The sequence below is a fragment of the Mercenaria mercenaria genome, chromosome 1 (genome assembly GCF_021730395.1).
Source record: "Mercenaria mercenaria strain notata chromosome 1, MADL_Memer_1, whole genome shotgun sequence".
Classification (NCBI taxonomy): Eukaryota; Metazoa; Mollusca; class Bivalvia; order Venerida; family Veneridae; genus Mercenaria; species Mercenaria mercenaria.
Window position 1 is genome coordinate 90598830 of NC_069361.1, and position 24435 is coordinate 90623264.

At 34.6% G+C, this 24435-nt stretch overlaps 1 protein-coding gene and 1 non-coding gene across 3 annotated transcripts in view; one reads left to right on the forward strand and one right to left on the reverse strand.

Moving 5' to 3' along the window:
* The first annotated feature begins 903 nt into the window (after window positions 1-903).
* Window positions 904-1021, forward strand: LOC123545835 (U5 spliceosomal RNA). Its single transcript, XR_006685457.2, has one exon. It is a non-coding gene; the product is annotated as a U5 spliceosomal RNA (small nuclear RNA).
* A 4475-nt stretch (window positions 1022-5496) lies between these two features.
* LOC123530733 (mis18-binding protein 1-like) overlaps window positions 5497-24435 on the reverse strand; it is a 58106-nt gene continuing 39167 nt past the window's right edge. For both annotated transcript variants that reach the window (XM_045311512.2, XM_045311506.2), the window contains exons 14-18: window positions 17143-17297; window positions 16839-16984; window positions 16104-16285; window positions 13497-13590; window positions 5497-13181 (exon numbers count right to left, since the gene is read on the reverse strand). In XM_045311512.2, coding sequence (XP_045167447.2) covers window positions 13044-13181; window positions 13497-13590; window positions 16104-16285; window positions 16839-16984; window positions 17143-17297 — 715 coding nt within the window. In that variant the 3' untranslated portion in view covers window positions 5497-13043. The remainder of the gene's footprint in view (window positions 13182-13496; window positions 13591-16103; window positions 16286-16838; window positions 16985-17142; window positions 17298-24435) is intronic.

The following is a 24435-nucleotide window of genomic DNA, read 5'->3' on the forward strand; positions in this document are numbered from 1 at the left end:
TTGATTTTTCCAATCCTGATATTGATAAATTAACTTATCAAATGTTTGATGTGGCCAGGAAAACTGATTAGATCTATACACTAATGTAATGAACGTTTGACGCCAACGTCGTGTTGGTCAAATTGACTAAAGAACGTCGAAGTTTTAACTTCTGTTTAAAAAAGCTAACATATGATCAAAAGAATATTACATTAAATTTTGTGACTTTTCTAACTAACTAAATTATAATTATAAAATGCTGGACAGAGCCTTTTCATTTTATCATTTTATCTCACTTGTTTAATAAATTAGATCTATTGAATACAAAAAGACACTCTAGCTTGAAATAGAATCTACTGTTGTTGAAATCAAGATGAGCTTAAACAACATCAATTTTATAGATACAGACACATATATCCGAAGGCATTCCTTTTTAAGATAATAGATCAATACCTATATATATATACATGGACTGTTAAACAAAGTAAGGCCGACCGATCGGTTCACAGTTTCGAAACCTCAGTTGGTGTGTAGAATCTTTCGTGCCAGGAAGCATTCCAGCTGGTCAGCGGTTCTACCCAGGTGCCTGAGTCTTGGCGAGCCGAGATATTGCCCGGATTGACACCCGAGGTTTTCCTTTAGTAGCAGGGTAACAAGTTATAAAGGAAAGTAAGCAAGTATTTAGAAATACTTGTAAGTTGTAGTGAAAGTTTTTCTATTACCTCCCTTTTATAAGAGCTAGCGCTCTATTTTTCATTTACTGCTTCCGTACAGGAGCAAAACAAATAAGCAAGGGTAATTTTATTCAATAATCAGATATTTAAATGTTTACCTTTGAAACAGTAACACTTTGACGAGTAAGTAAATAGCTTTTTGAATGTGTTATAAAGAGTAGTATATAAAAAACATTTAAATTATAATTGGTAACTCTGGTTTCACTACAGACACGCATAAATCTTTCGCCTTTTACTAAAGATTTCCGTGCAGTGGAACAATCAATGAGTCTTCAGACTTATTTCTGAAATCCTCCTCATCGGAGGGTACTCAATTAACAATTATCTGAATAATCCTAACATTAAATAAGTATAATCATAAAATGCACTGTTCACGATTCCACAGACTCCAAATTGAAGGTAGTTAATCAGATTTTGGTCTGCAAACAATTTTTTTTCCAAACTTTAACAACTGATCATCTACACCCATTTGTGTTTGATTTTCACTGAAAATATTTCTAAAATTTGATTTTTCCAATCCTGATATTGATATATTAACTTATCACGTTTGATGTGGCCAGGAAAACTGATTAGATCTATACACTAATGTAATGAACATTTGACGCCAACGTCGTGTTGGTCAAATTGACTAAAGAAAGTCGAATTTTTAACTTTTAGTTTAAAAAAGCTAACATGATAAAAAGAATATTACATTAAATTTTGTGACTTTTCTAACTAACTAAATTATAATTATAAAATGCTGGGCAGAGCCTTTGTATTTTATCATTTTATCTCACTTGTTTAATAAATTCAATACAAAAAGACACTCATGAAATAGTGCTGTTGTAAAATATTTAAATTGACAAATATATATCATCAGTCTACTTCATCAGTTCTCGAAATGGAAGTTTTAAAATTATTGTTACCTCCCTTTTTCAATCTTGGTTGGGCAACCATCTTGGATTGAACATAGAATCTGAATTCCGAAGTTATAATTTTTTTAATCTTGCCTTTTATTTCAGATAGTTGAAATATCCCAATATCTATCAAAAGCAAATGTAAAACTACAAATTATATTGAAATAAAAAGAAATGGTACATGTTTTACATACTTTTATATGAAAGGGCTTTAATTGGGTAATTTCGTAAAAAAATAATGAAAAACAGGAAATGGGTCTTCTTGTTCCATAAAAAAATCTCTCAGAAAATATATGAAAGCTAAAATGTAAATGACCAATTTAATAACTTTTAAATACACACATGTAGTGTAAACTTTTAAGCATTTAATGCAAACTTTAGGGTCATAGCTCTAGTTGTGTAAAGTAGATCTCATATTTTCAAAGCATACTAAAACATATACTTAAACCCTTAAACAAGAGATTTACTGATACTGCTGTCTGTGACACAGTCATCCAGCTTCACCTCCTTTTTGCTTTCAAAGACTGGAAATTTATGCCTATTTATGACTGTATTTATGGTGGTGGGGAAGGAGGTGTTGAAGGGGTGTTTATGGGAGATGCTATAACACCATTCAAAAGTTTCAGGGTTTAGAGGGGAAAGAGCATGAAAAAAATGTTTAAAAATAAAGGGTAGAAGAGTTGGGTGTGCCAAGACACAAGAGCAAGAACTTAAGGTTGAATGAGTGGCAGGGATGTAATGGATGGTGGGGATGTAATGGGTGGTCAGGATGTAATGGGTGATTGGGATGTAATGGATGGTGGGGATGTAATGGGTGGTCGGGATGTAATGGGTGATCGGGACGTAATGGTTGGTGGGGTTGTAATAGATGGTCGAAATGTAATGGGTGACTGGGATCCATGTAATGGGTGGTCGAGATATAATTAGTGATTGGGATGTAATGGGTGATAAAGTTGAGTTGGAAGGGTCAAGTGTTCATTGGAATATAATGTTAAGAGATCATGAAACTGAAAGGGCAAGACTGACAAAATAATATCTTTTAAGTAGTTGAATGGGGAAGTTATCCCCAGTGGCCTTGACTTATGGGGTCCTTTAAAAGAAGGTTAAATACTGGTCCCTTTGTGAAGAGTAGTACATGTAGTCTAGAAGATACAGTGAAACCATGCCAAATGTCTGCCTCTTACCAAACAGTATTTGCAATACTTAGCTAGGTAACACTTGAGGATATAGAGACAGAAATATAGTGAAACTGATAATTTTGCCTTAAATCTTGAACCACCTTGCCAGAAATCTTAAAGCAGTATTATTGCAATATCTGACCTGTACCTCGAAATAAAACCACAAGCTGAAAGTTATGGTGCAAATATGAAATGGGACATAATTTCATCAAAATTACAGCAAGGTTAATTAAACATATGGCATTCTCTTTGAATAATGAAGACATGATTTAAATTTCATGTGGTAACAGAGATTCTACATTGTCAACAATAACAAAGGGTTTTGTTGAGAAAAAATGTTTTAGTAATATAATGGATGTAATTTTATCAAAGTGGTGGCAGGAGTTAAGGAACCTGTCATTCTCTGTGAACTAGGAAGAAGAAAACATGTATAAAGCTGGCAACTGCCAAATAGATTTTGACGAAAATAACGAGCTTTTTGTGAAACCCATGCTTTCAATGACGGCTTAAGGTAAAAACTAGGAGTATAATTTTCAGCCTCAAGTATGCTGTGACCTTGGCCTTTGACCTAATTAACCTGTGAATCACTGGTTTATAGGTGCATTAAGTGCTCTGTATGATGTGTGTTTGTCACTTTCCACTTACAGCCTCCACCACTGGCTAGTTTTGGAGAAAATGAAGGCAAGTATAAAAGGTCCTCTTCCAGTACAAAACCCCTATATGGACAGGCCCTATGCAGTACCTCCCAGATGGTAATGAACCGTAATCGAGTATGTTGAGATCTCAGGCTGACCTGTAAGGGTCTTTGTGGTGGTCTGCCCCATGAAATGTGGCATGCCAGGTCTACCACCATGTGGACAAAATTTAATCTTGATACCTGTGTACAGGTTCATATAGATAAATAATACCACTGACGCCTTGTGACTTCACTGGGATAGGCAAAGGTTAAAGGAGAAAACTGTGATAGTAAAAATCTTGTGCTTCCAGCGCAGGTTCTTTAGCAAGACATTATAGCTGGGTAACCCAGACTGACACTAAGCGAGTTGAAGTCATTTACTGAGCTAAAGACACTGTAAAACAAATCAAACTTATTTTGGCCTCAGCTTCAGACATCCTTACATTCAAAACAAAAGGGATCATCTACCATAAACAATCTTGCTATGAGGTTGATGGTCTTAAGCCCAAATATTCAGTGACCTTGATCTTTTGCCATATTGACCCCGTAAATAATAGGGATCATAAAATGACCACAGGCAATCATCCTATGATGTTTGAATGTTCTAGACCAGAGCATTCTCAAGTTACTGATCAGAAACCTTTTTCAGTCTCAAGGTCACTATAATAATCTTGTTTTTTGACCTACTAACCCCAGAATAATATACGTTATCTAGTGACCAGTGCAATTGTACTGTGAAGTAACTATTGTACTGTCCGAGAGTTCCTCAGTTTTTGATTGGAAATCTTTTTCAGACATGAGGTTAACTGTGACCTTGAACTACTGACTCCCAGAACAAGAGCTGATGAATTGACCACAGGAAATAACCTTACGAAATTTCATCAACAAGGCCAAAACAAGCAGACTGAAGGACAAACATACTGCCTAACCAACATGAGCACTGCACAGGCATAAACAATTTCATTGGAGTATGAAATACATTGTTGCATTTTAAGTACATGTTATAGGGCCTTTGGCATCCACACACTTTAAACATACCTGCATATTTCGTACCCAAATGTAATTAAGCTATTTAACTTTCCAACTTCATTTAAGCAATGTTATTTAATGTTATTTTTTTAACACTGATTCAGATATAAACCACACTGGAGATTATGGCTAATCCAAATTCTTAGATGATTTTTCTAACTCAATTTGCCACTTGATAAAAGACACAGTTTCTGATTTTAACTTTTAAATTTCCTCCAACCCAAGGAAAAAATCTGTTGCCATTCATTTTTTTCAGAGAGAGAAAAAGGAGTTTTAGCTATTAATGAATATTCTTTTATGAAATTCTGATTGCCCATTTTAAAAACTCTTTTTTAACAATGTTTATGATTTATGTAAACAATATGTTGAATCTCATGGAAATGGTTGCCTTTGATGTTATTGCACAAGCAAAAAACCTATGGAACTTGATTACTGTAGGCCAGAACATTCTTTACTAACCTAGTGGAAACCAATATCAGTAGCAAGGTCACTGTGGCCTTTAGACCAAAATATTCTTTACTCACTAAGCAGAAACTGTGACCTCGACCACTGACCTCCAAAACAAAGGTCATCTACAGACCACATGCAATAACATTATGATGTATATGGCAACTGTAGGCAACAGTATTTACTTACCGAGCAAAAATCTGTTTTCAGTCTCTAAGTTACTGCGACATTGACCTTTAACCTACAGACTGCTAAAACAGTAGCAGTTATTTACTTACCACAGGCATTCATTCTATGAAGATTGATGACTGTATGCCAAGACCAAGCAATAAGAAATCAAGTGCTCAGTCAATCTGCATCAACAATGAGAAAAACTTTATACTACCTCTTCTTCAAAATGGGAGAATAAAAAATATAGTGAATGTAAACATTTACTAGTAATGTTATTAAATGTTATTATTTAATACAAGCTATTTTACAGCTGAGTATGCAAGTGAGGCATCACTGTGCTTGTTTGCAATAATTAGGTCATATTAACAAAACAAACCACAAGAACATGTTCTTTCAATGGTTATTTATTAAAGAATACACCAAGTTCTAAAATATCAGTTTTAACAAAATGCAAAAACTGGGAGCTTCTAGTACATTTTTTTTTTTACTTTTCCCATTTTCTTTTAAAATACATCCTGACTATAGTACAAGCAGCACCAAAATAAAAATGGCAGTTATATATTTCATACATGCAATAAAGTACATATTTCTGAACTGGCTGCAAAGCTTGGAAAACAAGTGAAGAAAGTTCTGTTCAGCAATAAAGTCCCCCAAATGATTCAGTGGCAATGAATAGAAAAGCGAAAATTGAAATATCTTAATCAAATAACCATCTTTAACTTTTAGCCTGCTAGCTGCAAGGGATTCTGCCTTTGCGACCAGTGCAGACCAAGACCAGCCTCCACATCCATGCAGTCTGATATGGTCTGCACTCTTCGCTATTCAGTCAGTAAATTTTCATCGAACACCCCTTCGAATAATAAATGGTAATGTCCAGATTGAATGATTGACCAGTCCATTTTAGAAATTTAGCAGGCAAAGGAGTAAATAGATGTGAATGCTTCATAATGTCAGTAACAAATGCTTCATCACCTTACAGTGTCTTATGTGCCTAGTATCCATCCATGTGTAAAAATGGTAACAGAACAACTGGAACTGCTGTTCAGTCACATGTTATTTGCTGACAATGCAAGACTAAATAACCTTCCGTATTATCACTGTTGAAAAACAAAAGCTAGAAAAGTCATGTCTAGAAAATGACCACCATTGGAAACTAAAGCTGTCACTAAATGTGATAAATACTACCACCAATTGTCTATGTTAAATAGTAATAAATAACACTTACAATTATCATTTTGAATACTGCTCACTATGCCTTTTATATTCAATCTGAGAGGTAATTATTTGTCTTACGTCATTTTCATCTATGACTGTTACATGGAATTCATGTCACTGGCTTAAAGTTATATTGTCTTAAATCATGAATTTTCATTTAACAATAACAATAGTTCTGTAATAAATATTCATGTCATAGTTATGATTCTTCTGTTCTTTGTCACCTTTCACTGTGTAGTTACATAAAATTCCCTATGGAGTGGAGTCAAACATGTTGCCTTAAAATTACTAAAAGGAAGTACAAAAAGACTTTATAATTATGGTGGCAGAGTTACAATACCTGTGTCTTTCACTTCCTCTTAATGACATGTATCATTGTTTTAAGTCCCTTCAGTGGCAATGTCATTCTCCTCAATACTACAAACATGAAAAATTAAGTACCGTTAGAAAGACTGACTATTTCATATAAATATTTCAGTAAGAGTTATTGGGATTGTTATGTTCCTTTATCTTTCACTGTGTACAGTCACATTTAATTCACATCAGTGAAGTCAAAGTTACTCCTTAAATCTTAAAATTAGAAAGAAAGTACAGAATGGGATATAACATTATTATTCAGGGCAAAATTTTAGTGCCTTTCCATTCCTCTTATAGACATGTATTATAACATATTATTTTAAATTCCCTTCAGCTTAAATATCAGTAAGAGCACAGCCTGCAGGTGCCATCACTCATTTGCAAGTGCTGGACAATATGTAAGAAAGAAAGTTATAGTTCAGATTTTCAAAGAATAAAAAGAGCCTTTCTTCTGACAAAATACAGGTTAGAATTATGGTTCTTGGTCTACTTACTCATCTAATGATAAACAAGTGAGGAAAGTTTTAAAGTTGTCGCTCTTAAAGTTTTTGGAAACAAGTGGACCATGATGGTCCTGAATCACTCACCTCTTCCCACATGACCCAGTTTTGAGTACGACGTCGTTTTTTCTATTATTTGACATAGTGACCTAGTTTTTGAGCTCATGTGACCCAGTTTTGAACTTGACCTAGATATTATCAAGATAAAAATTCTGACCAATTTTCATGAAGATCCATTGAAAAATATGGTCTCTAGAGAGGTCACAAGGTTTTTCTATTATTTGACCTATTGACCTAGTTTTCGAAGGTACGTGACCCTGTTTTGAACTTTACCTAGATAACATCAAGGTGAACATTCTCACTAATTTTCATGAAGATCTCATGAAAAATATGGCCTCTAGAGAGGTCACAAGGTTTTTCTATTTTTATACCTACTGGCCTAGTTTTTGACCGCACTTGACAAAGTTTCGAAACTGACCTAGATATCATCAAGGTGAATATTCAGATCAATTTTCATGAAGATCCATTGAAAAATAGGGCCTCTAGACAGGTCAAAAGATTTTAATAATTTTAGACCTACTGACCTAGTTTTTGACTGCAGCTGACCCAGTTTCAAACTTGACCTAGATATCATCAAGATGAACATTCAGACCAACTTTCATACAGATCCCATGAAAAGTATGGCCTCTAGAGAGGTCACAAGGTTTTTTTATTATTTGACCTACTGACCTAGTTTTTTAGGGCACGTGACCCAGTTTCAAACTTGACCTAGATATCATCAAGATGAACATTCTGACCAATTTGTGTGGAGATCCATTCGCAAGTATGGCCTCTAGAGAGGTCACAAGGTTTTTCTACTTCTAGACCTACTGACCTAGTTTTTGACCGCACATGACCTAGATATCATCAAGTTGAACATTCTGACCAATTTTCATGAAGATCTTATGAAATATATGGCCTCTAGAGAGGTCACAAGGTTTTTCTATTTTTAGACATACTGACCTAGTTTTTGAAGGCACGTGACCCAGTTTCGAACCTGACCTAGATATCATCAAGATGAACATTCTGACCAACTTTCATAAAGATCCCATGAAAAAAGTGACCTCTAGAGTGGTCACAAGCAAAAGTTTACAGACGCATGCACGGATGGACGGACGACGGACACCGCGCGATCACAAAAGCTCACCTTGTCACTTTGTGACAGGTGAGCTAAAAAGTGGACCTAAACAAAAACTTTAACCAAGGAACTCAACTTTTGTAAGTACAAAAAAAGGGCATAATTTTGGCAAGATGCATATCAGAGTTATGGTTCTTGGCCTACACAATCATCCAATGATGATAAACAAGTGTGCAAGTTTCATAGCTGTAGCTCTTATAGTTTTTTTTTTCTGAAAAGGTGGACCTAAACAAAAATTTTAACCAATGCCAATGATCAAGTGACAACAATACCTCATAGTCTTTTTTCGAAAACCAAACAAGCTAAAAATGTGAAAAGAGTACAGTTAGAAAGGGAGACTTGGGCCAACAGGGTTATGTAAATTTCTATTGAAATATCTTTAATGATTTTAGAGCTTATTAAGGAAAACAATTGTATTTCCAAGATCCACCTTGAAGTCAAAAAGGAGGGAAAATGTTGTCAAAATAAATTTGGAATTATGGGACCTTGTATATGACTTACTGTATGATCCTTACAACCTGTTTTGATGTTGATTCACTTTATGTTTGACTTTAAATTTATTTTTAGGTTCAAATGCAACATCTTCATTAGTTTCAGAGATTTTCAAAGAAAACATCAATTTTGCCACTTTTTCTATGTAAAGAAGGGGACAAATTTTGTCAAAACAAAAGGCAGAGTAATGGAACTTTGTGTATATTTACATTATGATATCAAGTGTGTAAAAGATCAATCTGAATGAATCAAATACTTGAATAGGTGTTAGTCACAGTAGAAAATGTCCATTCTGGAAAAAGAGGGAGATAATTTTGTTAAAACAGAAGTCAAAAAAGTTATGGGACCTGGTACATGAACAGGTCTTATGATCCTACAAACATACTGTATGTTTCAAAATATCTGTATTGGTTCCATAGAAGGGACAATGGTTAATATATAGCACCACAAACCCCTCTAAACAATATCTGGTAGAGGTATAAAAAGAAAGCATAAAAAGAGTGCATAGAATTGAAAGTTACAGAAAATAAAATACATGTAGGTACACAACAAAACATTAAAGAGAAACGCAATATATAAGAAAACTGAAAGACTGAGAGAGTAAAACAAATATTCATTGAAATTGTCTTTTTGTTTCTTTTTTGGGGGGTAGGGGCTAAATCTCTGGTGACTTTGACCTATAAGCTTTGGTCTGAGTCTTGCACAGTTAAGTTGTTAAGCTGAATATTTGTCAAAATTATTTGAAAATCCATTCCTGCCTGGCCAAGCTAAAAAAGTGGTGCAGATCTTTGGGGATTTATAAAGCACTTTTACTATATCCTACATTGTCTTATAATTTCACATAATTTTTAATTTTACATAAATAAAATATCAACAGGATTTAAGATATCGTACTTTAAAAACTGCATGAAAACTTCAACCCCCAAACAAGGGGACCATGATGGTCCTGAATCGCTCACCTGTCCCCATATGACCCAGTTTTGAACTGAGTATGACGTCATTTCTTCTATTATTTGACATAGTGACCTAGTTTTTGAGCTCATGTGACCCAGTTTTGAACACGACCTAGATATCCTCAAGATAAAAATTCTGACCAATTTTCATGAAGATCCATTGAAAAATATGGCCTCTAGAGAGGTCACAAGGTTTTTCTATTTTTAGACCTACTGACCTAGTTTTTGACCGCATATGACCCAGTTTCGCTCTTGATCTAGATATCATCAAGATAAACATTCAGACCAACTTTCATACTGATGCCATGAAAAATATGGCCTCTAGAGAGGTCACAAAATGTCTCTATTTTTAGACCTACTGACCTAGTTTTTGACCGCATGTGACCCAGTTTCGTATTTGATCTAGATATCATCAAGATGAACATTCTCACCAATTTTCATAAAGAGCCATTGAAAAATATGGCCTCTAGGGAGGTCACAAGGATTTTCTATTTTTAGACCTACTGACCTACTTTTGGAAGCACGTGATCCAGTTTCAAACTTGACCTAGATATCATCAAGGTGAACATTCTCACCAATTTTCATGAAGATCCAATGAAAAATATGGCCTCTAGGGAGGTCACAAGGTTTTTCTATTTTTAGACCTACTGACCTAGTTTTGGACTGCACGGGGCCCAGTTTCAAAGTTGACCTAGATATCATCAAGGTGAACATTCTCACCAATTTTCATGAAGATCTCATGAAAAGTATGGCCTCTCGAGACGTCACAAGGTTGTTCTATTTTTAGACCTACTGACCTAGTTTTTGACCGCACGTGACCTAGTTTCAAACTTGACCTAGATATCATCAAGATGAACATTCTGACAAACTTTCATCAATCCCATGAAAAATATGGCCTCTAGAGAGGTCACAAGGTTGTTCTATTTTTAGACCTACTGACCTAGTTTTTGATGCACGTGACCCAGTTTCAAATTTGAACTAGATATCATCAAGATGAACATTCTGACCAACTTTCATACAGATCCCATGAAAAATATGGCCTCTAGAGAGGTCACAAGGTTTCTCTATTTTTAGACTTACTGACCTAGTTTTTGACCGCATGTGACCCAGTTTCAAAGCTGACCTAGATATCATCAAGTTGAACATTCTCATCAATTTTCATGAAGATCCATTGAAAAATATGGCCTCTAGGGAGGTCACAAGGATTTTCTATTTTTAGACCTACTGACCTACTTTTGGAAGCACGTGATCCAGTTTCAAACTTGACCTAGATATCATCAAGGTGAACATTCTCACCAATTTTCATGAAGATCCAATGAAAAATATGGCCTCTAGGGAGGTCACAAGGTTTTTCTATTTTTAGACCTACTGACCTAGTTTTTGACCGCACGTGACTAGTTTCAAACTTGACCTAGATATCATCAAGATGAACATTCTGACAAACTTTCATACAGATCCCATGAAAAATATGGCCTCTAGAGAGGTCACAAGGTTGTTCTATTTTTGGACCTACTGACCTAGTTTTTGACCGCACGTGACCCAGTTTCAAAGCTGACCTAGATATCATCAAGGTGAACATTCTTATCAATTTTCATGAAGATCCATTGAAAAATATGGCCTCTAGGGAGGTCACAAAGTTTTTCTATTTTTAGACCTACTGACCTAGTTTTTGACCACACGTGACCCAGTTTCAAACTTGACCTAGATATCAAGATGAACATTCTGACCAACTTTTATACAGATCCCATGAAAAATATGGCCTCTAGAGAGGTCACAAGGTTTTTCTATTTTTAAACCTACTGACCTTGTTTTGGACCGCACGTGACCCAGTTTCGAACTTGACCTAGGTATCATCAAGATGAACATTCTGACCAACTTTCATAAAGATCCCATGAAAAATGTGACCTCTAGAGTGGTCACAAGCAAAAGTTTACAGAAGCACGCATGCACAAACGGACGACCCGTGATCACAAAAGTTCACCTTGTCACTTTGTGACTGGTGAGCTAAAAACAACAAAGTAATTGCAACCCTACTTGACCATCTTACTTCGTGTGTAAACATCAGATGAACAAAGCATATAGAGTCATGGCAAAAAAAAGCACCAAATAGCTAAAATATTTAGATTAAGTAAGCAAAAAGCACAAAGCAAATACATAAACAGTCCAGCATCTGCTTTATTTACAAAATGTGAAAAATGGAAAAAAAGTTAATCAATTCCTGAAAATTGATTATATCTACTTCATATTTCATTAATGACAACTATATCAACATAAATACAACTTTGAAAGCAGAGATATTATTTAGAAACCTAGTATACAATTTAGAAAGCTGATATATGATTTCAAAAGCTGTCGTACTACTGAGATAGCTGAAATACTATTTTGAAAGCCAAGATACTATTTAAAAAGCAAAGATACTAATTATAAAACCGAGGTACTATTTAGAAAGCAGTAATACTACTGAGAAAGATGAGATATTATTTATGAAGCTGTATTAAGTGGCATATTCTAATAAATAGTTATTGACTCCTCTTTTTCACAAATTAATTTTTTTTTTACATTCTAGCAATAAAAATAAACATAAATGCAACTGCATTACAAAAGTGTAAGACAAGGCACAAGATAGGAAACTGGTGAATGTTTCATTTAATTGCAAACATTTTAAATCAATAATTTTTGTTGTTTTTTTTTTGTTGGATTTAACGTCGCACCGACACACGATAGGTCATATGGCGACTTTCCAGCTTTAATGGTGGAGGAAGACCCCAGGTGCCCCTCTGTGCCCTATTTCATCACAAGCGGGCACCACGGAGCCACGGAGGCCCTATGCTCCATGACATTTGTACTGCACACAAACTTACTACATATTGCATTGTTTTTCCCACTGATATGGCCTTAACAGAAAAGAAAATGCATAGCAAAACATCTAAATGCATTAAGTTAGCATGCTGTCTTGTGTTTCATATGTTTAAGGTTTCATGGGTACACTTGTCTGAAAAAAGAAAAAAAAAAGATCTTGAGGCATACCACAGGCAGTTACTATTATATGACGCTGTGCATTTTTTTAATGTTATATGTGGGAATCTTGCAAAAATTGTGCAATAATGTATGATTTTATAGACCACATTAAGTCACATGTAGCAAAATGGGAATTATGCAAACAAAGTTACTGGTATAACTTGGCTCAAAACATATATCCTGTACTTCATTGTACAGTTTTTATTTTCTATTTCTATAGTTCAATTTTCTACATCATCTTCCCAGTAGAAATCTTCTTCCTGGTCCGAGTCTTGGTGATTTTCTGCCTTCTCTTTTTTCTCTTGAAGGTAGTTGTGAAATAGTAACTTCTGTTGGGGTGAAATCTCAACATTGGGTATCTAAAATACAAGGCATAAAATATGAAATTCATTGCAGTGACTCTTTGTCCTCAGCCTACCTTGACAGGTAAATTAATTCTGAAAAGCATCAATTTTCTAAAATTGTCTTATATCAATGTCATCCCAAATGTTCTTAAGATGAAATGATTTGGATAATGTCTATAGTTCTGAACTTTATTTACAGTTAAATCATTTAAGGCTTTATGCGAATGATACATAATTACAGAAGGCTTGAGTTTTTAAAAATTTCTATTTCTTAAACAAAGTCACTCTTGTTTTTCACCAAACCTCAAGTTGTATTAGTTCAATGCCTACCTTTTTGACTGGCTTTGGAGTTCCAAATTTCTTTTTTCCCTTGGCAAGAAGTCGTCTTTTAAGAATTTTGTGAACATATCCATCTGCATCACCACTGAAAACCAGAGGTTAGATATTAAACAAGAGGACTGTAATGACACTAGATCACTCCCCTGAGTTATACAGATTGCTTGAACAATAGCTATACAGAGCTTACAATACAAAGTTAAAACCTTTCTGACAATAAATAAATTTCAATTTGATCTGATCTGACTTGATCTGTCATGCAAGTGAATTGTCTGTTAAAATTTTAATGTAACTAGGCCAACATTTTCTGACAAGAACTTTTTGAAGTTTCCATTGTGTAGGAAATAGTGACTATGCTCCTTGGTGGTCATGTTCTAGACAACCTGGAATAATTTAAACAATATCATTGCTGTGCAGAACATATAACAATGTGCCTTTCAAGTTTCAGAATCATACGTTAAAGCATTCTTAAGCTACTGAACTGAAACTAATTACAAACAAAGACAGATGACCAGAACCATCACATAATACATACATCTGATCAATTCGCATGCCACTGACCATGAACTTTGACTAAGAAATCTCAGAGTCAAGAATCGTTCAAGGCTATTAATGTTCTTTTAACTAATGGTCACTGTAATCTTAACCTTAGACTCAAGCGATGTGCCTGCCATTACCGAGGTCCATAGGTCAAGAAATTCTGAAAATATTAAGTGGAAAAGGTTTTGGTATGAACACTCACTGTGATCTTGACCTTTGGCTCTCTGACTTTACTTCAACTGCGTTCATCAATAGCCTTCTGGCAATGTGCCTGCTAAGTTTCAGTTGCTCTTAAAATATTGAGCGAAAACTGTTCAGTACTAACAGCTTGTTTGACCTTTCAACTTTGAAATGATTTTAAAACCAAACCAGTGGTTTCAGAGGTTCTTAAGTTTTCCATGTAGCTGTATAGAGAAAACTAGCCCTGCTCCCTCGGGGCCATGTTTTTTAACAAATCAACATAGAATAAAGTACTCTGTTAGGAGGTCTTCCATTGAACATTTCAGTCACATTATTTTGAAAATGGTCAGCAGTTTCAGGGAAGACAAATCAAATTAAAATGGCTTTAAAGTATTTGAGAAAGTGTCATCCATGGGACATTTCAGTAAAATTATTTTGAAATTAGGCCAGTCGTTTCAGAGACTTTTGAAGTTTTCCAAATATCTATACAGAGAAAACTAGCCCTGCCCCTTGGCAGTCATGTTTTTAAACAACTAGAACTATCATTATTACTAAAGATGATTAATACCCGCAGAAAATACTTTGGTAAGGGAAAATAAAATGTTATGATCATGACGTCTGACCTTTGAGTGTGACCTTGACACTGGACCTAGTCACATGGGTTGTACATACTTTACAATGTATTGATGAGCTTAACAATTTATGTCAGTTTAATGAAATCCTTTCTATAGGTAAGAAGATACGAAGCAGCCAACAAATTTAAGCTATCTGAACTCTGACCTCAGTGTAACCTTGACCTTAGATATAGTGATGTGATCTGGGCTGTGCACTATAATGTTGTTTGGATGTGGTTAACAATTTATTCTAGTTTTATGATTATCATTCCAGTGGTTTAGAAGGTACTGAGTGGATACAATTTAAAGTTATTTGATCTTTTACCTATAAGTGAGACTATGACCTTAGCTTTAGTGACCAGGGTGATGTGCTTCAGAATGTCATCTTAATGATTTAAACAACTGATGCTAGTTTTATGATTTTTTTTTAAGTTTTCATTTTTGGTTGCAATTGCAACCAGAATTCTGCATGAATGACCAACCTTTGAAGAAATCTTAAAGGGGCCCACCATTGTGAAATTTGGTTAAAATTGGCTTATTGGTTTAGTAGCAGATGTTCTTAAAAAATTGTCGACAACAGATGAACATCCATTGATCTTAAAATGTCAACATGTACACTTTGTGTTAAGGTGAGGTAAAATACATTAGAGCCGTGCCATGAGAAAACCAACATAGTGGCTTTGCGACCAGCATGGATCCAGACCAGCCTGCGCATCCGCGCAGTCTGGTCAGGATCCATGCTGTTCGCTAACGGTTTCTCTAATTGCAATAGACTATGAAAGCGAACAGCATGGATCCTGACCAGACTGCGCGGATGCGCAGGCTGGTCTGGATCCATGCTGGTCGCAAAGCCATTATGTCGGTTTTCTCATGGCGCGGCTCATTAGTATTCTGCAAAAAAACTATTATAATGAGAATCACTATATAAATCAAACACAATGAAGTAACAGGATCATTTTAACGAAACCTAATTTTTGAATTTTTGACAAAAACTGATATCAGGCACAAGTATGGGCAGACTGACTATACAAAAGTTTGCAGTGGTAGCATATGGACTGAGTCAGATCATTTATGAAATACTAAGGTACAGTGCAGACTGGAAAAAAATCATTACATGGTCTGATGCTGACTCAATACAAGATATAACCTTCTTGGAAACCTGTTTACAGTTACTGGATTTCTATGCCAAGGAAAAGCCATTATCGGGTCACCAACAAACCATGTAATTAATGATACATAGTCTGAGAATGATAAATGTACTACTCACCTTCCGTCCTGCATTTCCACTGTTAGATTTGAAACTGGAGTCTTCTTGGTTGAAGCAAATGGGACAGTTATTCTGCTACACATGGTTTCTGTGGCTACAGGTGTCTCAAACCTGGTTTTACCTTGTTTTCGAGCCAACTCTTCAAATATTGCATCATCATCGTCACCACCAAGAACTGGTACCTGTTTTCAGAATTCGATACATCTTTTCATTATATGTAATACTTTTTGATAACTGACCCTAACAGTAAATAAACATGTACATTATTGTCATTATTTCATCTTTATGAATAAAACAAAACAAACTTTTGGTGGAATTGTTATAAACTATGTACAATTATTATTTCACCAAAAAGTAGCAAACCTGAATCTTTAAATATTTCTAAATACGTTATTTGTTTACACACACATCTTATGTAGTTTGTTTCTATTTTATGAATATGTGATAACACTCAGTAAAAGATCGATCTTTCAATTTACATATCAACAGACCATTTTCAACTTCTGTTTCACCTCTGTCAACATCTAAATCAAAGCAGAAAACCTAGTTTGAAAATCATGTTGAATCATTTATGCTGCCAATATACATAAACCTGTTTGTCTAAAAGCCAACCTGTTCTACTTCGACACAGTAAGAATAAGTGTATGGAAGAACAGCTTATCACAATGAATTGATCATTATTCAATTAACTCAAAACTGATTTGACTTGCCCTATAATAACACTACACTAATTACCTTCCTTTTCCTTGTCATTCGGTATGGTGTGGAGTCAAAAAGGTCATCAGAGTAATTCTCATTCTGTTGTTCCAGTAAATCCTTCAACTGTTGTTTTCTCTTCAATGTTCCAACATTTGCTGTTAAACTTGTTACTTTTACCTTTTCTACAAGAACAAGGCATGTATATTGAATCATAGAACAAACAAGTGATAAACAATAATCATATCATATCTGATTTGTTTCGTAAGGTTTTTATCTAGAGAACACTTGTAATAAAATTGGCCATGTATCTTAACATCTACTGAAATTTGAACTAAATTACCTTTTATATTTTTCTTGCTTTTCTTCTCTGCTGACTTGGGTAGTTTCTGGTCACTGTAGTACATAGCTTTACACATGTCTGCTGTTTTAGTTCTAACTTGAGCTGCCACTCTCTCCCAGTAATGAGGGTTACTTAATGACACATTCTTACATGCTCTAAAAAATAAACAACGGCAATTTCCTTAGTACAAATGTATTAAGTACTTAGAACCAAACTTTAAGATAATATTAAGAAATTTTTTATGGACTTTCAAAATAATTCGAACTTTTACAAACTTCTTCTGTTCAACAGTGGTTTACAGGTAAAAATACTTCAACACTTCATCAATTAATAGTTACAATTTTTTTAAAGTACAATATTAGTTACTAGGTTCCAACAATTAGTGAGACACCAGGTTTTCTTCAACAATTTGTCAAAATGCTTTAGCCAGTCAGATCAGGGTTTATCTTGAACTATGTTATAACTTTAATGGATGAGAAAATACATCCTTTTTGCCTACTATTTTCTCCATAAAAATCAGAGAACACGACGTTCATGGTGACCCTGAATCGCTCACCTGAGTAATATGAGCCACATGTTTAGATCAAACTGATGCTAAAATATTAGAAAGTAGGTCAGTTGGTCACATTCATGGTCACTAAAAGTCAATTTAAAGATCGGTGTGCAAAACTGTACATGTCATCCAAATTTCAAGGCTGTATCTTAAAAAACAAGAAAGTAAGTCAGTAGGTCAAGGTCACAGTCAAGTGACCCCCTAATCACTTGGGGTCATCAGGTAATTATAATTAAGCAATCTAGGAAATATGATCTGATAACTTTTTAAGTATCTATTCCTATATAACTCATATAACAAGTGACCCCCAGTTTTTTCCTATATCTATGTAAAACTTGAGACCCCCCTGGGCAGGGCCTCTTTTCACCCCATGGGCATAATTAGAAAAAATTTGGTAGAAGACCACAAGGCAAGGCAACATACCAAATATAAACAAGAAGGTCATGATGACCCTGGATCACTCACCAGAATAATATGAGCTACATGTTTCAAATGTCAAACTGATGATTTTTAGAAATTTTTTGGAAGATTTTCTGATGTACAATCAAGTAACCCCTGGGGCGGGGCCAATTTTACCCTGGGGGTCATAATTTGATCAAAGTTTGTAGAAGTCTACTAGGAAATGTTACATATCAAATATCTAAGATCTAGACCTTCTGGTTTATTTTTAGAAAATTTATGAAGATTTCCCTATGTACAATCAAGTAACCCTTGGGGCTAGGTCAATTTGACCCTGGGGGGTCAAGATTTGAACAACTTTTGTAGAGGTCCACTAGGCAATGCTACATGTCAAATATCTAAGCTCTAGGCCTTCTGGTTTATTTTTAGAAAAGTTTTAAAAATTTTCTATGTACAATCAAGTAACCCCATGGGGCGGGGTCAATTTGGCCCTGGGGGTCATGATTTGAACAAATTCTGTAGAAGTCTACTAGGCAATCCTACATGTCAAATACCTAAGATCTAGGCCTTCTGGTTTATTTTTAGAAATTTTTTAAAGATTTTTCCATGTAAAATCAAGAGACCCCTGGGGCGGGGTCATGATTTGAACAAATTTTGTAGAGGTCCACTAGGCAATGCTACATGTCAAATATCTAAGCTCTAGGCCTTCTGGTTTATTTTTAAAGAAATTTTGAAGATTTTTCTATGTGCAATCAAGTAACCCCATGGGGTGGTGTCAATTTGACCCTGGGGGTCATGATTTGAACAAATTTTGTAGAGGTCAACTAGGCAATGCTACACGTGAAATATCTAAGCTCTAGGCCTTCTGGTTTATTTATTTTTAGAAAAATTTTGAAGATTTTCTTATTGCCAGCTGCACAGTAAATGGGCCAATTTTTTCAAAAAGCATGTAACTGCATTTTATTTATGGAGGAACATCTGTTTCAAGTTTTGTTAAAACTGTTTTCAATGTGTCTTAGTTGTATTCAAATGCTGCAGTAAAAAAAAATCACATAATCAACCAAAAAAAAAATTTGAAAGCCATTTTATGGCTGAAAATAGGCCGTTTTTTCATGTAATGCGTTAGCATTGGATTTTTACACTTTTCAAAAAATGCTACAGTATTTTCAAATAACAAAATATAAGTTTGATTTGAATACCTTTAAACAGATAATTTTATTAGCTTTATAATGATGTATAACATTGATGATCACTGAAATCGTTACATTTTTATGAATATGATAATAATGAGTGACTCGTGTAACACCACTGTTTTTAATAAAAATGCTAAATTTTGAATTGAACACAAAATGTCTTAATTTTACATATTCAAAATAATTTTCTTGCTCACTGTCTTACTATGTATTTGTAGAATATGAAAAAAATGCTTGCAGCACTTATCAATGGACATTTTAGTAAAAAAGTCCATTTAAGCACCCAAAAAACCATTTGCGTGAAAAAAAGTGTAACGTCCGTCCCCCACTATTATTTTATAATTGAATATGAATATATTGATATCAATTACTTTCATATATGCTTAATGACATACCTATCATGAAAAAATGAAAAATAAATAGATCTGCAGCCTTGCTGGGAAAAAAATGACGAAATATCAAAAGTTATGTGTAACGTCCGTCCCTGTAATGTCCGTCCCCCTATATATGCTTTTCTTAGTCTTGTTCAAAATGCAGTGTTTTCATGTTTTGATGGTAATATCTGATACTATTATTTCACAAGAGTATGTAAAAAGTATGAAATTATCAAAAACAATGTTGAAAAAAATTTTTTTTCATACTTTTGAGTATTTTAAATTGAAAACTAGAAAAAAACCTGAAAATTAGAGCAAAAATCTTTGTTTTTTTATGCTATGTGAGGAAATGTAAATGAAATTAACTCCTGTTTGATAGGACATGCATCAATAAGTAATAAATAAATAAAAAGATTCATTTAGATTTATATGATGTTGTATCATCTTCATCTGAAAAATAGGGGGACGGACGTTACAGAAAAGGGACGGATGTTACAAAAATTGCGATAATTGAATATTTCATATATTCTGATTTTGTTATTCATCAGTAACTTTTTGTAGGTTATATATTGATAAATAAAGATGGTGTGTGTTAAATCATTCCCAATGAAACATTTATTTACAAATATGAGGACATTATTCAAAAGAATAATATGTCACATGTAACGAGACCCCTGCTGGACCAACAGTTGGCTATAAAAACAACATGAGAAAAATATACAAAACTGATAAAATGGATCCACTTAACTTGGCCCAATTTATACATGTATATATCTCTGGATCCTTGTAAGATTCTAAAAACAACACTTACCCTCTTAACGAGTCTTGTATAAACACATACTTTGGGAAAACTTAAGCGTTATACAAGGTGCCATAAAACTGGACCCTGTATATACATTTCTGGATCCATACCTAGTCCTTGTAAAAACACTGACTCGTTAATGAACCTTGTATATACAAAGTGATTTCTTTTGAAAAACTGAGAAAGGGGAGGAGCTTGCTGTCATTTGCAGATTAGGAGTGGGACTAAATGTGTGAAATTCTTTTAAGCTGAACTAATTTTTATGATCCAGGCTCATGCCAGTAATAATGGCCATATGGTTGTGTAGACCCTTAAATTGAATAAATTTTTTTTCTAAATTATGATCATTTCATAAACAAAATCTGATGTGTCATGGCAATGAATCACAGATATTTTAAGTAAATGTACCAACTGTTGTACAGGGTCCAGGGTATATTTTTTTCAAACTCATGTTAAGGACCCAAATAGTATTTGTTATTACAGCATATTTTTCCCCTCCTAATGGATCCTTCCTTCAATCCCCAAAACAGGGGAATAGAAAATACTGTCTATATAAATGTATTTTCAGCATTACTTTCAGATTACATACTTCAGGGATTTTTCTTAATCTATGTATATTAATATGATTTATAGTGGTATCTGTGAAATTCAAAGTGAAACAAAATGATCCTCCTCACCTCGGTTAAAAAAGTGTTTGATGTCAGAGCTCTTATCCCCTTCTTGTGCTGAGATGATGATTACTGTCACTTTCTTAAAAGTGTATGATATTATATGATACATATCATTTACATGTTCATGAAAAGAAATATTTTAATACGTTTTCTCATTTTGTTCTGTTTCGTTTTGTTTTATGCTTCAACATAGTTTTTGCAAAAAAAAAATTGTTAGAAATTATGGTGAATTTGTAACGTCCATCCTAATTTACTTAAGTCTAGCAGTAAGATGTACCATTACCACACACATATCTTTTATTGAATGACATTAGCATAGTAATGAAAATTTAGAAACACCTTTCATTAAGTCAGTGAATATATAGGACGAACACTATCAATTTCCTGATTAAAAAATACTGTTTTCTTTTTCCCTCCATATTTTAAGACTCTAATTCAGCATATTTCTTTTTATTTTATTACTTTGTATCATTTTTCATTCATCTAGATAGGTTTAACATTAACAGAATCTGTTTTTATTCAGTAGAGCCACATTAAAGCTTTAAAAAACAAATGTATATAATTAGTGTAACGTCCGTCCCCTCATAATGTAACGTCCGTCCCCCTTTGCCATCAGTTTCTCTTTACTAGTTTTGAAGCCTAAATAAAAAAGAAATATACAAAAAAACTGAATTGTTTAATAACTGATGTTCTTGTGTCTTCATTTAAAAGGTTGTTATCCAATTAAGTATAATATTATAAATGGTAACAGGAAAAATATGAGTATGGCTGTTTTTTTCCTTCTCTGCTTCGACAGGTAAAATAACAAAAAAAAATTTTTTTTTCAATTTTTGGCAAATTTTTTATAAGTTTCTTGTAAAGATGTACTGGTTTATTGATTTGGTGAATTTTCTCATCTTAATGACAGAAAACAGCTTCAGAAACGAGCTTTTTACATTCCCATGTAACGTCCGTCCCCTTGCCCAACCACTGATAGAAAATGATGTATACTAACAAAAATCAGCAAAAAGTTATCCATTATTTTACTTTTTCATGAAGGTAAAACATATAACTTCATGAAAAAGGCTTAACAGGTAAGAAATCTTTAACTTTAGTTTTTGACTTTGATGCTAACACATTTGGCCCATTTACTGTGCAGCAGGCATTATGCAAAATCAAGTGACCCCTGGGGGGGGGGGGGGGTCAATTTTGACCCCGGGGTCATGATTTGAACAAATTTAGTAGAGGTCCACTATGCAATGCTACATGTCAAATATCTAAGCTCTAGGGCTTCTGGTTTTTGAGAAGAAGATTTTTTTAGATTTTTCTATGTAAATTCAAGTGACCCCTGGGGCGGGGTCAATTTTGACCCCGGGGTCATGATTTGAACAAAATTGGTAGAGGTCCACCAGGCAATGCTTCACACCAAATATCTAAGCTCTAGGGCTTCTGGTTTTTGAAAAGAAGATTTTTAAAGTTTTTCCTTTCGGTTGCCATGGCAACCAGAGTTCTGCATGGAATTCAATTCTTTGAAAAAAATTTGTAGAGCTTCACCCAAGGTCACATTCATGGTCAATGAAATTCAGTTTTACGATTTGTGTGCAAAACTGTGTATGTCATCAAAATTTCAAGCCTGTATCTTAAAAAACAAGAAAGAAGGTCAGTAGGTCAAGGTCAGAGTCAAGTGACATCATATTACTTGAGGTCAACAGGTGATTATAATTAAACAGTCTTGGAAATAGGATCAGATGATTTTTTAAGTATTTTTCCTATATAACTCACATAATAACTAAGTGACCCCAGGACGGGGCCTCTTTTAACACCATGGGCATAATTTGAAAAATTTTGGACTACTAGACAATGTATCATACCAAATATCAAAAGCCTAGGTCGTATGGTTTCAGACAAGAAGATTTTTAAAGCTTTTTCCTATATAAGTCTATATAAAACTTGGGACCCCCAGGGCAGGGCCTCTTTTCACCCAAGGGGTACAATGTGAACAATTTTGGTTGAGGACCATAAGACATTGCTACAAACCAAATATCAAAGGTCTAAGTGTTGTGGTTCAGACAAGAAAATTTTTTAACTTTTTTTCCTATATAAGTCTATGTAAAACTTGGGACCCCCGGGGCGGGGCCATATTTGACCCTAGGGGGATAATTTGAATAATCTTGGTAGAGGACCACTAGATGATGCTACATACCAAATATCAAAGCCCTAGGCTTTGTGGTTTTGTACAAGAAGATTTTCAAAGTTTTCCCTATATAAGTCTATATAAATCATGTGACCCCCGGGGCGGGGCCATATTTGAGCCTAGGGGGATAATTTGAATAATTTTGGTAGAGGACCACTAGATGATGCTACACACCATATATCAAAGCCCTAGGCCCTGTGGTTTTTGACAAGAAGATTTTTAAAGTTTTTCCTTTCGGTTGCCATGGCAACCAGAGTTCTGCATGGAATTCAATTCTTTGAATAATTTTGAAAGGGGGCCACCCAAGGATCATTCCTGCGAAGTTTAGTGTAATTCTGCCCAGTAGTTTTCAAGAAGAAGATTTTTTTAGAAATTTTCCTATATAAGTCTATGTAAAACTTGGAATCCCCGGGGCGGGGCCATATTTGACCCTAGGGGGATAATTTGAACAACCTTAGTAGATGACCACTAGATGATGCTACATACTATATATCAAAGCCCTAGGCCATGTGGTTTTGTAAAAGAAGATTTTCTAAGTTTTCCCTATATAAGTCTATATAAACCATGTGACCCCATGGGCGGGGCCATATTTGACCCTAGGGGGATAATTTGAACAATTTTGGTAGAGGACCACTAGATGATGCTACACACCAGATATCAAAGCCCTAGTGGTTTTGGACTAGAAGATTTTTAAAGTTTTTCCTTTCGGTTGCCATGGCAACCAGAATTCTGCATGGAATTCAATTCTTTGAACAATTTTGAAATGGAGCCACCCAAGGATCATTCCTCTGAAGTTTGGTGTAATTCTGTCCAGTGGTTTTCAAGAAGATTTTTTTAGAAATTGTTGACGCATGACGGACGACTGACGACGGACATCAAGCGGTCGCAATAGCTCACTTTGTCATTTTGTGACAGGTGAGCTAAAAAGCCTAGGCCTTACAGTTTCAGACAAGAAGATTTTTATTTGTTTTTCCTATGTAAGTATATGTTAAACTTGAGACCCCCCGGGGCAGGGCCTCTTTTCACCCCAGGGTTATAATTTGAACAATTTTGATAGAGGACCACAAGGCAATGCTACATACCAATTTGTGTAACATACCAATTATCAAAGGCCTAGGTCCTGTGGTT